This window comes from Galleria mellonella, unplaced genomic scaffold (genome assembly GCF_026898425.1).
Source record: "Galleria mellonella isolate WM207_F2 unplaced genomic scaffold, CSIRO_AGI_GalMel_v1 utg159, whole genome shotgun sequence".
Lineage (NCBI taxonomy): Eukaryota > Metazoa > Arthropoda > Insecta > Lepidoptera > Pyralidae > Galleria > Galleria mellonella.
In genome coordinates this window covers 4,560,784-4,576,093 of record NW_026442004.1, presented here as the reverse complement: position 1 = coordinate 4,576,093, position 15,310 = coordinate 4,560,784, and the positions used below count along the sequence as shown (strand labels likewise).

General features: G+C 36.7%; 1 protein-coding gene across 1 annotated transcript; it reads left to right on the top strand.

The window, feature by feature from the left end:
• Positions 1-678: 678 nt before the first annotated feature.
• Positions 679-15,153, top strand: LOC113522396 (peroxidase-like). Its single transcript, XM_031908001.2, has 12 exons — positions 679-1,472; positions 2,603-2,840; positions 4,805-5,013; positions 6,090-6,263; positions 7,827-8,020; positions 8,568-8,769; positions 9,750-9,947; positions 10,626-10,809; positions 11,237-11,464; positions 12,272-12,335; positions 13,161-13,359; positions 14,586-15,153. The coding sequence occupies exons 1-12, from the start codon at positions 1,274-1,276 to the stop codon at positions 14,777-14,779; spliced, it is 2,283 nt and encodes a 760-aa protein (XP_031763861.2). The 5' UTR covers positions 679-1,273; the 3' UTR covers positions 14,780-15,153.
• Positions 15,154-15,310: the final 157 nt, after the last annotated feature.

The following is a 15,310-nucleotide window of genomic DNA, read 5'->3' as shown; positions in this document are numbered from 1 at the left end:
GTTACCACTTTCCATCAGGTGGGCCGTCAGCTTGTTTGCCATTCTAAGTTGTATAAAAAAAATCACGCATAACTATTTATCATGCAAAATTGTATGAAAAAGTTGACCCGCTTTTCTCGAAGCATTTGTATGCAAATACTCTATCTATATATTCTAAGGTCCCGAACTAATTGTTAGTTATAAAAATATGCATCGCATTGCTCTCTCTAGACCAAGATTATTTGTGACCAAGGCCATAAATTCTCATACTATTTTGGGCGAAACCCCTATTCCAAAATGAAGAGATACCTCAGATCCATATAGGCAAATTATTTTACTAGTACTGCTCATTTTTATAGGTGACGGTTACCGCTTCCCATTAGGTGGACCGTTTGCACGTTTATAGCACATTTTAAGTTGCAAAAAAAAAAAAAAATTAAAAATCCTATTCTATATTTAAAAAAAAAAAAAAACTTTACGTTTGGTGAGATGAGTAAACTTGACATTTAACAAAATAAATATAAATAAAATTCAGTAAATATCAAATATAATTTATTTAATTAATAACTATTAATACAATAACAGAATAAATAATTATTAAAAAAAAACATTAAAAACGCAAAGATGAATAGTAAAAAAAATCATGATGATGATGATGATATGATGATAATCTAGTTTGATCCGTTTCGTTTACATATTTATAATGAGATAAAATATATTTTAGGTATTTATGTTTATTATTGAATTTTTAAATATGATGGTTTCTATATATATCTACATAATATCGAATCGCAACTGATAACCTTATCTACTGTTATTTTTGTTTAGTTAAATAAGAAATAATGCAACATTTTATACCTAGATAAAAAAATACTATTATGTAAATAATACTACAAAACATGCTCTATCCTTTTGTATAAGCAATTATAAGCTCGCGCAATTCTTCATTGGCGTTGTGAAATTTTTAAATTGAGTATTCAAACAATAATATACTATAAGTTATTTTAATTTAAGAACAATTATTCTATAACAACGGAGACGGTAAAACACTTGATTTTTGTAACCTGTACGTGACGCGATTAGATCGAGACTTTTGTGATATTAAAATATAACCATATTGTTTAGCAGTGTATCTAATAACACGTAAATCACAGACTATAATTAATTTTTAATTATTTAACTGGCCAGTGATAATGAAAAATAATGTTCCTAAAAGCCATTAGTTGATTAAAAAATGTGAGGTGTAATTTTTTTTAAATGTACCATAGGCCAAGGTGAAAAAGTGTAAATTAATATGGGCATGTACATTTTTATATGTGGAAAAAATACTATTTTGCGTATAACGTTGTTATTACTTTTTTTATTAGTGTTTGTTAGTGGTTGCTATAATTCGGGATTGGATTTTCTCACTGAGGATATTTTACCAGCCCTGTGTCCGCTTTTAGCTGAGACTACTTCGATAATTAAGGATATTTTTAAATCAAATACAATAGGTAAGTTGTTTTTATCATACATATTATTCATAGTTGTACATAAATTGCTGTCACATTATTATAGACAAAAAAAAAATATTCGTGAAACTTGATTATATGGCACTAACATCATTTAGGGGACTTTTTATTAAATACGTATATAATATTTAATATAATTATATAATTATTATATATTTTAATAATATAATTATTTAATGAATCAAATTAATAAAGATCCAGAGAAAAATATGTTTGTGTATGTGATAAAAATTAATATGTTTAAAGAACAGGATTAATACTTTTTTTTTATATCACGACGGTGGCAAACAAGCATACTGCCTGTCAGATGGTAAACGGTTACTACAGCCTATGGACGCCTGCAACACTACTAGTGTCACGTGCACGTTGTTGACCCTAAAGAAATTTAAAAATACATTTTTTTTTAAGAACCCCATACTGTAGTGTAGGAAATCTCTCGGCGGGGCGCTCATTCTACAGTATGAGTTTTTTTTTACCACTGAGGTGCGGTTACCGTAGCCTATGAACGCCTGTAATATCAGAGGTATTACGCGCCCGTTGCCGACCCTGAAGAAACCTCTTTACCCCCCTTTTGAAGAACCCCATGCTGTAGTCTCTTGGAAAAATCTCGGCAGGGAGTTCATTCCATAATCTGAGTGTTCGTGGGAGAAAACATCTCTGAAACCGCTTTGTACGCGAACATTTATGCTGTAAGGTATGAGGGTGAACTCCCTGTCGATGGCGAGCCGTACGATGATAGTAAGTGGCTGCAGGTATCATATTGAGTGTTCGCGGGAGAAAATATTGAAACCGCTAGAGGTTCAGCGCTAGAGGAAAAATTCTCTGTTGATGGCAAGCAGGCTATGCTAGCCTAAACTATAAAAGAGTGTTATTTCAAATAAAAGTTTTTAAATACTATATGCTGTTATGGATCTATGGCCGTAGCTAGGGGTGGGGGCATTGAAGGGCAATGCCCTACCTTAAAATGAAAGGCGCTTTTTGGAAGTTATTTCATTATGGCTTATGCCCTACCAAAAAGTTCTTTTGCCCTGCCTTAAACTTGGATCTAGCTACGGTCCTGTACGGATTTAGATTATGACCAGTTAGTGACAAATATCTCATTTGCATTGTAGAAGACGGGCCAATAACATCGGATCTACTATCGGAATGCGTTCGATGTGGCCGTGAAATCTCCCGGCAGAAAACCAAACGAGGCAACCAGCTGGTTAACAGCGGTATCACCCTAGACGTGTACCCGCCAGGTCTCATGCATTTCTTCCCGCCGTCACTGCCTACTGATGTGAAAAAGGCCTCGGCAGCGTCCCAGGAGATACTCGCAGCTACTAAGCTGATGCAAATGAGAATAGCCAGGTTAGTACTAGGGTAAACTTACCTCTTAATCTAACAACAGCGAGCTCAATAATCATAACACTAGATACAAATACAAACTTGCTATTCCGATGTATCGTTCAGAAAAAGTTAATAGGTCTTTTATAGGGGGGAAAGGGATTGTTAGTAATGGAGACTGAGAATCCCATTGCTAGCAATATACCCAACCAGGTCGAGCTCCTCGTGTTTCTCCCTGGAAACTATCATGGTTAATTCCTGATGAATTTATCATGATGGGCTAACTGGCCTGTTTTCATTCTCATTGATCATCCTTCACTGGTGCTCCGCCAGCGTATCCCGTTACCGCAGGCGGGGTTACCCTACCATTTTTACCCATAAAAAAAAATAGGTCTTTTATAGAAATAGACATAACATACCTAAGGATATTTTGGATCTGCCTTTTAATAAGTTTAAAACAGTTATTAAAAACACTTATTGAACAAAGCCTATCACACACTAAACGGTCACTTGAATGACAAACGTGCATGGTGTTAATCGATCATGTACGGGCTTTTTAGTGACCTTGTAATTTCAGACAAAGTACATTTAAGTGAATATATGTAAACTTATATGTTAACAATGATTTAAAAGAGTAAATGTTGAGTTTCCTGCGGGCTCTTCTCAACAGATAATAACCTTCCGAACTCCGCAGCAGATTAAGAACAAATGACGTTTTAAAAGTGCTTGTATTAGTGCTATTTGAATAAAGATAATTTAAATTTTATTTAAATATTACATTTGATAATTTTTAAAAAGAATTGCTAATTTATGGAGCCACTAGATGGAGTGACGACCACGAATGCGTTGCAGGGAGTCAATGGATGCAGGTGGCTCGGACCGTTCCTTATAGTAGTCCATGGGAGAGTTTTTTTATTATTATTTCAGCCGTTAACTGTCCACTGCTGGACATAAGCCTTCCCCATAAGGAGAGTTTTGCCTGTAGGTGCCACGCTTGGTAGGCGGGTTGGCAATCGTAGTTAGGCTTTTAGAGATATTTTAAGAGGGACGCTGCTGCCCATGCTTGTAGAGACCACCATAAACTAAAATTATAATAATTTTGACGTAAAACTATTAGAAAATTAGTTCATATTGGTCTTAACAATAAAGATTTCGATATGATATCAAATTGAAATGTTAATTATAGAGATAGGTTGGAATGGAGAATGGCGTCTCAGAATCGATCCCATTGTGTTTATTGCAATGCAGTGAAAATGTATGTTTATTCATATACTTTACTAGCGGCCCGGTACGTGCTTCGCTACGTATAAAGTGAAATAATAAAAAAAAAAATCTTAAATTACCGCATGAATGACATAACAACATACTTATATTGTCAACACTGAAAAAAAGTTTCAATTTGACAGCACAATCCCCATCTTAAAAAAAGTTTGAATTTGAAACAAAAATCACCATTAACAAAATGATTTGCTATTTATTAATTACTGTTACAAAAAATGTGATAAATGAAGAACCGCTGGACCGATTTTGTGCAAACTTCACATAAACCATCTACTAAATAGTCCGAACAAAGTCTAAACATTTGGTTTGGATAGGTGAGCCCATTCTTGAGTTATAAAATTACAACGGAAAGTGGCATTAATTTTTATATACATAGATTAAGAAAAAAAGTTAATACAGTTTGCAGAATTAAGATGATGGTAACACCTCAGTTTAAAGCAATAAACCTTTGAATTATTCAATTTCATATTTCTTAATAATTATAATTTTTAAATAAAAATGATTATCGCTTTGGCATGTAAAGCTGTCATCCATGGCAAGTTAAGCTATTAAGTACTAAGAACATACATCAAGTATATCTGTATAGAGTTTTGTTTTGAGTTTTCCTTCTCTCATACTTCTTTAGGAGACAAAAAGTATTTTTTTTCTTCACCCATACTAACATACGACATCACGATAAAAACGAACAAAACAAATCTTTTTCACAGTTCAGGTGCGACTCCTAACACCTTCCTGTCGTTCCTCGAGCATCAAGTTATCAGGATCCAGGACGGTTCCTCCTGCAAGCCCGTTCACATTACCTGTCACAACTCGAAGTACCGCAGCATAGATGGCACATGCAACAACCAGCGGCGGCCGGCGTGGGGCCGGAGCGGAGCACCCTTTACAAGGATAGCCACCCCACGGTATGCGGATGGTGCGTCCTATGAGCTGAGATAAGAATAAAACACTATAAATTGTTATTTTTTTTCACGTAGAAAGAGAACGCCAGGAATGAATACTATCCTTAATCTATATTTTTCATAATTATTCGTTTAAATTTGGAATATCATTCCGTGCAGCTATGATGCTTTGTTTAAATTTGGAATAGTTTTCTATGTTATAATTTTTCTTTGTTCAAATTTGGAATGTTTATCGCAAACAATCAGCAAACAACTCGATATTTTTTTTTTTGAATAAACGTAAATTCAGTTTGTTCATAATGTTGGTATATATTCAGATAGTTAAAATTGTGTGCTGATTGCTATTAGAAAGAAAAAGAAGAATTACTTTTAAATTAGATACAATATATTACATTACAGATAAGCCGCTATCTGAGTTATAGAATGAATGTATTAGTGTTCAATGTTTTTTTTTATTTTTATAGCATTGAACAATGAGTTTCAGATAAGGAGATGAACTGCCATATTGTATCAACTTAATTGCTGGTTATCTAATTGTATTAGAATCATGAATAGTACTTATCTAATCATTTAATGATGACATTGTTAATTTTTTTAGGGTTCCGTATCAAAATGGTACAAAAAAACCTTATGGGTAATATTATACGCACCGCCAGGATAATGTAATATTATCATTGAAATCTAAGTTATTTAGCAATTAAATATTTTAAAAAAGAATTTCATCCGTAACCTGTAACACCAGTTTGTAAATTTGATTAAAATCGGCTTAGCAAATAGTCGAACAGCTTTTTCAACCAATTTAAAAAAGAAGGGAGTTCTGAATTCGGTTGTATTTTTCATGTTTGTTACCTCATAACTTCGTCTATTATAAACCAATTTGCGAAATACTTTTTTTTACTGAAAGGATATACTTATTAATATAGATTGATTCCATAGAAATTTTATCAAAATCGGTACAGTACTTTATTTTTTAGACCAAAACAACTGGTTTGGTCACAATTGAAGTCGATTATTTTTAATGAACCAGCGCCACAAAAATTCCATTCTGACAGAAGTCAATTTGAATTTGTCACAATTTTTTTTTAAACAGGAATATATACCATGCCAGTAGCAAAGAGCGGTCGTCCTCTTCCAAACCCTCGAGTGCTCTCCACGCAGATGTTCTCCGACCAACAGATTGCCAGCCGCGTCTTCAATTACATGAACATGCAATGGGGCCAGTTCATCACCCACGACCTGATGCTGCAGGTCATGGAAGCTACGGGTGAGTTGGCACAATTTAATAAATATATTATTGGGAAACATATTATGATAGATAGATACTCTTTATTGTTTCCTCCAAAAGATTACAAACTATTACAAATAGATTCTAACAATTACAAGAAATGTTCACACTGAGAAAACAATAGGCGACCTTATCGCTAAAAGCGATCTCTTCCAGGCAACCTTTGGATGGAGAGGAGTAGTTATAAACAGTTTGATCGGAGGCACGATGATATTGAATGCATGGATATTTATTATTATATATATATATATATTCTTTATTGCACTAAAACATACATTAACAACAATAAGTTAATAACAATGTTAGCAAAGGCGAACTTATCTCTAAAAGAGATCTCTTCCAGTCAACCTAACGCAGTGGCATAGAAAGTAGTGAATAGTATTTATAAATATTGGTGATTGCCAGTAGTAGATTTTTAAATTAATTACAATTGTTCAGCAATATTTACTATTACATTACATAGATGTGTAAATGTTTTTTTTACAATTACAAAAATTTATTATTTCTTTTTTTATTTCTGCCGTTAACTGTCCACTACTGAACATAAGCCTTCCCTATAAGCCTTTCCTTTTTTTATGGGTGAAATTGGTATGGTAACCCCGCCTGCGCTGGCGGAGCACCAGTGAAGGGAGATAGATGAGAATGAAAACGGGCCAGTTAGCCCATCATGATGAATTCATCAGAAATCAACCATGATAGTTTCCAGGGGGAACCGCGAGGAGTTCGACCTGGTTGGGTATATTGCTAGCAATGGGGTTCTATCTCCATCACTATTCACCAATCCCTTTCCCCCCTGGCAAGCAGGTTGGCAATCGCAGTTAGGCTTTTATTACTAGAAATATTAAAATAATACAGTTATAATATTAACATTTAATATTAACAAAGTTATTGTAATTTAAATTACACTTATTAATAATAAATCATGTTATGTTTTTACAATGTCAAACAGAAATCATAAATTACAATTATTTATAAAGTTTACAATTTGAAATATAGTGACAAAACACTTTTATAGTTAAAACAGGTTTTAGTTCTTATGAAGAAATAATGAAAGGTTGAAATTACATTTTCTTTTCCTTGAGTCATAATCTTAATTTTTTATTTTACTAATTGAACTGTCAAACCTTAAAATCATTCAACTAAATTTCTATTGTAGGTAGTGTATTAATTTATTTTAACATCCATTGTATAAGTAGGTAGGTATTATATTTATTTATAGTATATGTATTTATGTAATATTTTATTATGTATCTTAATATTTTATTTAACTGTATATATGTTTATGTATTCTAAATATTAATAGTCGTAGCACTTCAGCTACCCGCTAACGACATGCTTTCTAATTGCATTGGGTTGACTGGAAAAGATCTCTATCAGAGATAAGTCCACCCTTGCTCACAATATTTATAAATGCATTAACAATGTAATTTACAAGTGCAATAAAGAATATATGTATATAAATAAGGGGGTTACTGTCGAGTTTTCGTACTATAATGATCGTCTGAGTTCATTCCGGTCACTTAATGATTTACATTTTATCAGATGAAGGTGGTATCCAGTGCTGTCTCGGCGAAGGCGTTGAAGTACTTCACTCTGAGTGGCAAAATGACAATTGTATACCGATTTCCGTTCCCGAGGATGACCCCTTTCACCGTTACCACGGAATAAAATGTCTAAATCTAGTCAGAAGCGTCACTACGCCAAGGGACGATTGTAGTTTGGGATACGCGGAACAGGTAATTTTATATGTTACCAGAGGGAGACTTTGTACAAAAGTCAATTGCTTGGGCACCTCTGTCCCATTCGTGTTTCTACCGTGAAGCAGTTGTGTTTGCATGGCTGTGTTTCGGTTTAAAGGGTGGGATATGGCGTGAATACTGTGTACAGAGGAATAACACCTAAGTCCTCAGGAATGGCAACGCATGGGGGTATCATGGGCGAAACAGTATACTCTGTTATGTCCATGTCTATAGGCGACGGTTACCACTTTCCATCAGGTGGGCCGTCAGCTTGTTTGCCATTCTAAGTTGTATAAAAAAAATGACCATGATTGTGGTTCAATCTTTACAACTGTGATTTTTTAATGGATAAAATGTATTAACGGTCATCTCAAATGCGCTATTAGTATGGTACGCTGACATGGTACTTGTGTGGACTGATAGGTGAGGATGAAATCAGGTCAGTTGACTTATCTTAAAGAATTCACCGGCAATCATTATCATTTTCAGGTTCTTCTCCTGTCTCTTACTCTATAAATAAATATCTTTTTTTATATATTTTTAGATGAACACAGTAACGAGTTATTTAGACGGCTCTCCCATTTATGGTTCGGATAAGAAGTTAGCATCGCGGCTACGAAGCAAGTCCGGCGGCAGACTACGCCAGGAGACGAGGGAGAACTGCAAGCGGGGATTCTTGCCGTCTGTGGATAATAAGTCAGCTGTATGTGACCTGAGGAATACAACCGAACCTTGTTACCTGGCAGGTAAGGAACGTTATTTACTTTATCTTACTTGGCCAATCTATTAATAATACTTGCTTGGCAGGAATCTTATCTAGTTCTTCCTGGAGGTTCAGGTTGCAATGTGCCAAGGATACTGTCTAAGTTTTTTTATGAGTTGGAATGGAGTGATTTCCTATAATCCTGGAAACTAGGCCAGTTGACTAGATGGACTAGATGGTCGGCTAGATGGACCCATCGTGACAAATTCACCTGGTATTAACAACGATAAGTTTCCAGGTGGGACCACGTCTATCTGACAGGTGTATTGCTAGTAATGGGGCTGTTTTTTTATGAGATGGTAATGAAATGGTAACCCTATCTGCTCTATTCGCTGGCAGGGCACGAGTGAGGGATGTTAGGTGATGATGAAAACAGGACAGTTGACTCATCGTGATAAATTCCACAAGAATTAAGTACAATGGTTTTTAATGTAATGGAGCTGGTAAATTTCCATTAACAACAATCCCTTTCCCCCCGTAATGGGTTTAAGGAACAGCGCGGGATGAGTGGCAGCGTCCCTCTTAAAACATCTCCAAAGCCTAACTGCGGTTAGTCCACCAATCCACCTGCCAAGCGTAGCAACTACTGACAACCCCCCCCCCCACCCCAGGGGGGAGACTTATGTTAAGCAGTGGACAGTTAACAGCTGAAATGAGGATATCGTCATAAATCATGCAGGCAAAGCAGCAGGAAATATAGCTAGTAAATTATACTCTTAATTTTCCTCTACGTATATAAATTGGTTCCCTGCCGAGGTTTTCTCAAGAGACTAAAGCATGAGGTTCTTCAAAAGGCTCCCCTTTTGTAGAACCCCTTTTAAAGAGGTTTCTTCAGGGTCGGCAACGCGCGCGTAATATCCCTGGTATTGCAGGTGTTTATAGGCTACGGTAACCGCTTACCATCAGTTGGACCGTATGCTTGTTTTGCACCTCAGTGGTATAAAAAAAAATTGTCCATTCTAGGTGACGTGAGAATAAACCAAACTCCTACTCTAGCACTCCTCCAGACGCTCCTTCTGCGGGAGCATAATCGTGTAGCTGACATTCTAGCCTCCCTGAATCCACTGTGGCCAGACGAGAAGATCTATCAGGAGGCGCGGAAGATCGTTATAGCTGAGATACAGCATATAACTTATCAGGAGTGGTTACCTCTTAATTTTGGTAAGATCATTTGATTTTGGTATCACTGTAGTACCTTTTATGGATGTAGTGAGTGTATGTATTTATGAGGAACTATGCTTGCAGAAGTTGCGGATAGTATCGTTCGTCATCTTCAAAAGAAGTAGAAAATGCGTTTAGTTAAATATTTATTGCCTTTTTTTATTCGAAATGGCAAAGAAGCTGTAGGCACGATAGACAGAAAGTGTTAATCATTGCCTGTGCATATGACATTAACAACTAACACTGTCACGCCATGGTAGGCATTTTATACATTGCGACTTTGAAGTACTAAGATTTTTTTAAATGGATGATAATGGAATGGTAACTGCGCCTGCGCAAAAGGTATACACCGGTGGAGCATCACTGAGGGGATAATAGGTGAGAATGAAAAGACAGGTCAATTAGTGAATTCATTTAGAATAAGTCAAGATGGTTTCCAGTGAGCACCGCGAGGAGGTGGACTGACAGGGTGTATTGCTAGCAATGGAACTACTAATCTTCATTATTAACAATCCCTCCCCCCCAGTATTCAGGTGTTATGATTCTTCTTTATTTTGTATTTACACTAATAGTCTAAAGGTGTTGCAGTCTATCAAGCCCGCATTTTATTGTCGGTATTTTGTTAAGACTCCTTTTTAAATTGTTTTTATGCTATTTCGGTTAAAATGTCTTATTCAGGTGAGAGCTACTACCGCTACTACAGGATCTCACCGTCTACTCTCTACAGCCACGATTATAACGAAGACGTTAACGCTGGCGTCATCAACGGCTTCGGAGCGGGCGCCTTCAGGTTCCTCCACTCCGTCATACCGGACTCTATTATGACCTGCCCGTGGAGCTACCATGCAGCGTACTTGTATAAGTGAGTATTGTTATGCTTACTGACAGTAACGGCCTTAAGAGGGTAGCGCTCGGTGGCATTATGACTTGAGAGGGACTTCGAAATTCAAATGTGGCGTTGAGGTTATAGGTGGCGTAAGAAAAAGACTTTTTTCGTCGTCTAAAATTGGGCCGCTGGGTAATGGTAGGCAAAGAATAACGGAGATTTTCGCTTAGAAGTTGTAATTACAGAAGATTACAGGTCAAAGGCACTGGCATTCTTTTCTTCACTATTAAAATTAAAGTTAAACATACTGCTCTGTAATTTAAACAGCTTCTTCTGAACTTCTGTGTAGCAGTCCCGTGTTTTTCTATATGAAAATCAAATAAACGCCTACCATTTGCAACCGTGTGTGTTATAATATTAGGCATATCAAGAATTTTATTTGTCCTAAAATCCATGATTACAGATTAAGCGATCACTACTTTAACCCGAGTCTTCTAGAATATTCTTCGGAGTCGTTCGACGACGTAGTACGTGGGATCATCGCGCAGCCTTGCAACGAGGCTGATCCCTTCTGCACGGAGGAAATCACCAACCATTTGTTCAAATCTCGCAACCATTGGGGACTGGATCTCATCGCTATGGACATCCAGAGGGGGAGGGATCACGGTATCGCTTCTTATAATGACTACAGGTGAAGTTACGTAATGGAAATTATTGCCATTAATATAACAAAATACACATAATAGTCCATTTATCTTTTAAGATGTTATGCCTCTGTGTCCTGTAACTTTACTGCCATATATGACCCTTTAAATTGTAACATAGTCATACAAACACAGCTGCTTCTCGACAGAAATACGAGTGGGACATGGGTACTGATGCAGACGACTTTTTTACAAAATGTCTCTTTGGTGTTTTTTTTTTAATGGGTGAGAATGGATTGATCACTATGCGTAATCGGTATACGCTGCCGAGGCACCAGTGAGAGATAATGGGTAAAGGATGAAAGCACGTCAGTTACCCCATCGTGACGATTTCCATAAGAATTAAGCATGACAGTTTCCAATTTCTTAAATTGGCGCTGTTAGAGTCCATTATTAACAATCCCTTTACCCCATCTCCTTTTGTTAAGACGCTCTTTTAATGCTCGATATCTTTGCTGATTGTGGTCCGATTTTAATGTGTCATAATACTTGTGTTTTATTTTTTAATAATATGGAGGTACTTAGAAAATTATGGTTATACTTGTAATATAAGGTTGCCATGTGATCCTGGCATAGAATAAGCCACACCTTCCATTCCCGTGGGTGTAGTAAGAGGTGATTAGGGGAACTCTATGAACGGCAGCAACATCTCTCTTAAAACATCACCAAAGCTTAACTGCGGTTGCTAACCCGCCTCCAAGCGTGGCGATTACTGGCTAAACCCCTCTTTATGGAGGAAGTCTATGTTCAGCAGTGGGCAATTAACGGCTATTACAATAATAATATGGTTGCAGAGAAATATGTGGTTTGACAAAGGCGACGACTTTTCAAGATTTTTCCGGTGAAATATCACAAGATGTAAGTATTTTTACCTTTCGTATTGTGGGTATTTCTATTTTGAAAGTCACCTCGGCACTAGCGGGATGTCAGTGAGAAATGATAGGCGAGGTTCAAGTTAGATCAGTTAGTGCGTCGTGACAAATTTATCAGAAATTTAGCATGACACTTTGTATACCGCAACATGTTTTTTTAATTGGTCATGTTTTTTTTTGTAGCCCCGCCTGCGCTATCGATATACGCTGGTGGGGCACCAATGAGGGCGAATAGGAGAGGATGCAAACAGATTTGTAAGCCCATCATGATGAATTCAGAATTAACCACGGTGATTTCCAGCGGGAACCACGTGGAGGTCGACATGATAGGGTATATTACTAGCAATGAGGACTGTTACTAATGTTTTTTCCTCATCCCCACTCCGAGCGGTATAACGTGTGTCATTTTTAAGGGGTATATTGTTACGTAATGCCCATTTGACTTCTATTTTAGATGATTTAGAATTGATCACAATTTGAATGAGAGTTTTTTTTTGGTGGGTGAAAATGGTATGTTAACCCCGCCTGCGCTAAAGGGGTAACGTTGGCGGAGCACCAGTGAAGGGTGATAGATGAGAATGAAAACAGGCCAGTTAGACCATCATGATGAATTCATCAGGAATTAACCATGATAGTTTCCAGGGGGAACCGCGAGGAGGTCGACCTAGATGGGTATATTGCTAGCAATGGGATTCTCAGTCTCCATTACTAACAATCCCTTAACCCCTGAATGCGACAGTTACCCACTGGCAGGTATAAACATGGAATATTATATTGGTGTAGTTTGAAACATAATTTTCTTTTCGTTTAGCGTATAAACGCCCTAGCACAAATGTATGAGAGTGTGGACGATGTGGATTTGTTCGTGGGTGGCGCGATGGAGCGCAGCGTCCACGGTTCGATGCTCGGCCACACGTTCCAGTGCATTGTGGCGGAGCAGTTTTACAGGACGAGGATAGGAGATAGATTTTTTTACGACAACGCCGAGATGCCTCATTCGTTCACGTCAGGTAAACATTAAGATTTATTTCAACGTCCATTTTCTAATCTTATCATTTTATTATCTCCAAAATAAAATTTCGAATTGATAATTTAGTGAAAGTATTTTTTTTAATGGGTGATAATGGTATGGTAACCCCGTCTGCGCTATTGGTATACTCTGGCGGGGCACCAGTGAGGGATGACAGATGAAGATGAAAGTAGGTCAGTTAGCCCATCCTGACGAATTAAACTAGAATTAGTCACGATGGTTTCCAGGGAGAACCACGTGGAGGTCGACCTGACAGGATATATTGCTAGTAATAGGGCTATTTGACCCCGTTACTAACAATCCCTTTCCCCCCAGTGAAAGTATTGTTACCAAGGACAGGACCGAACTACCAAGACCAAGAATTAAGTCTGTTAGCTTTTAACCGTGACTTTGTCCGCGTGACCGCGATTGGTGACAGGGATAAAAGTAGCCTACATCCTTCACTATCTCATATAATACATGTATATCAAATTTCTCAGCGGTTGGTGGCAAGCCGAATGATGAATGTGGAAGAAACGAAAGAGGTTTGTTTAAATCGAAGCATTTGGCGTTCTATTGTCTCTGCCTACCCGAATGGGAGACAGGCATGACAGATATGTATGTATGTGTGGTGACAAGCCGTTATGGCACTATAAGGCATTAAACAAACTTACTTTCTTATTTATAACTTCTTAATATATAAAGATAATAAAATTGTAATTAGACGATGTCTGAATGTACATAAAAAATATAAAAAAAAATGAGAGCTCCAGAAAGTAAAATAATTTTAACACTATGCCCCCGTCCGCCCCTCCCTACCCGTAAATACACCTATGCGAGTATTTGTAGGTACTTTTGGCAATTAAAGTATTAATTCTCATTGTGATTATTTCTTGTAATTTTTTATATTTATAACAATTTTACTATTCTTTTTTTATTTTTCTTTTATTCTTTATTATACACAAAACATACTGTTAATCACAATTCATTATAAACATAATGTACAAAGGCGAGCTTATCTCTAATAAGAGATTTCTTCCAGCAAAACCTTTTCATGTAGATTGTGTTATTTTAAAAATAAAAATAAGCAGTCATACGATCTGCATATATTGTATAAACACATAAGATATGTATACACAAAGAATAATACAAACTACACATTATAATATTTACTATTGTAATATTTTGGAGGAAACAAGAGTATTTATCTATCTATTCATTTCCCAGAACAACTGCAGCAAATAAAGAAGGCGTCGATGGCCCGGCTGATTTGCGACAACACGGACCGCGTGTACTACGTGCAGCGGCGCGCCTTCGAAGTGGAGAACTCATTCAATCCCAAGTACAGTTGTGACGACTACAACGCCATACCCTACGTCGACCTCACCACGTGGAGGGCGCCCACCTTGTTCGATTTATAAATTTTACAATTTATTCATTTCTGTTATTTTTACACGTCTATTTGTCTCTGCCTGGCCATAGATAATATAATATTATACTGGTAGCTTCGCCTTATCCAATTTCATTAGTATTGCCAGTGTATAACGATAGTGAATGCGTCTGGGGTTACCATTTTTATCATTCACTGTTTCCTGCAGCTTTGGTTGCTTCAATTAGTATATGTAGTTATCCTTAGGATACCTATACTACAAATATAACCTACTCATATACTAAATTTCATTCAAATTCTTTCAGCCATTTAAGCATGATTAATAAATAACCAATAATAAAAACATATTTATAAATTTCCATATTAGTCAACGTTTGAAAAGAGCATATACCTTCCTGAAAGGCTGGCAACACACGTGCAATTATTCTGATATTTCGGGTGTCTATGGGCGGCGGTAATCACTTACCATCAGGTGGGCCGCATGCGTTTGTCCCCTATATTATAAAAGTAGGATTAAATGCTATTTTGATTCAATTAATACAAGGAAATTGAAATGAGACAA

What these genes read in the sequence shown, in the direction of transcription:
- LOC113522396 (XM_031908001.2), top strand. Translation starts at nt 1,274, where the DNA reads ATGGGCATGTACATTTTTATATGTGGAAAAAATACTATTTTGCGTATA. An exon ending in TTTTAAATCAAATACAATAG is followed by an intron (nt 1,473 to 2,602) that starts GTAAGTTGTTTT and finishes TTTGCATTGTAG; the next exon opens with AAGACGGGCCAATAACATCG. An exon ending in GCAGGTCATGGAAGCTACGG is followed by an intron (nt 6,264 to 7,826) that starts GTGAGTTGGCAC and finishes ACATTTTATCAG; the next exon opens with ATGAAGGTGGTATCCAGTGC.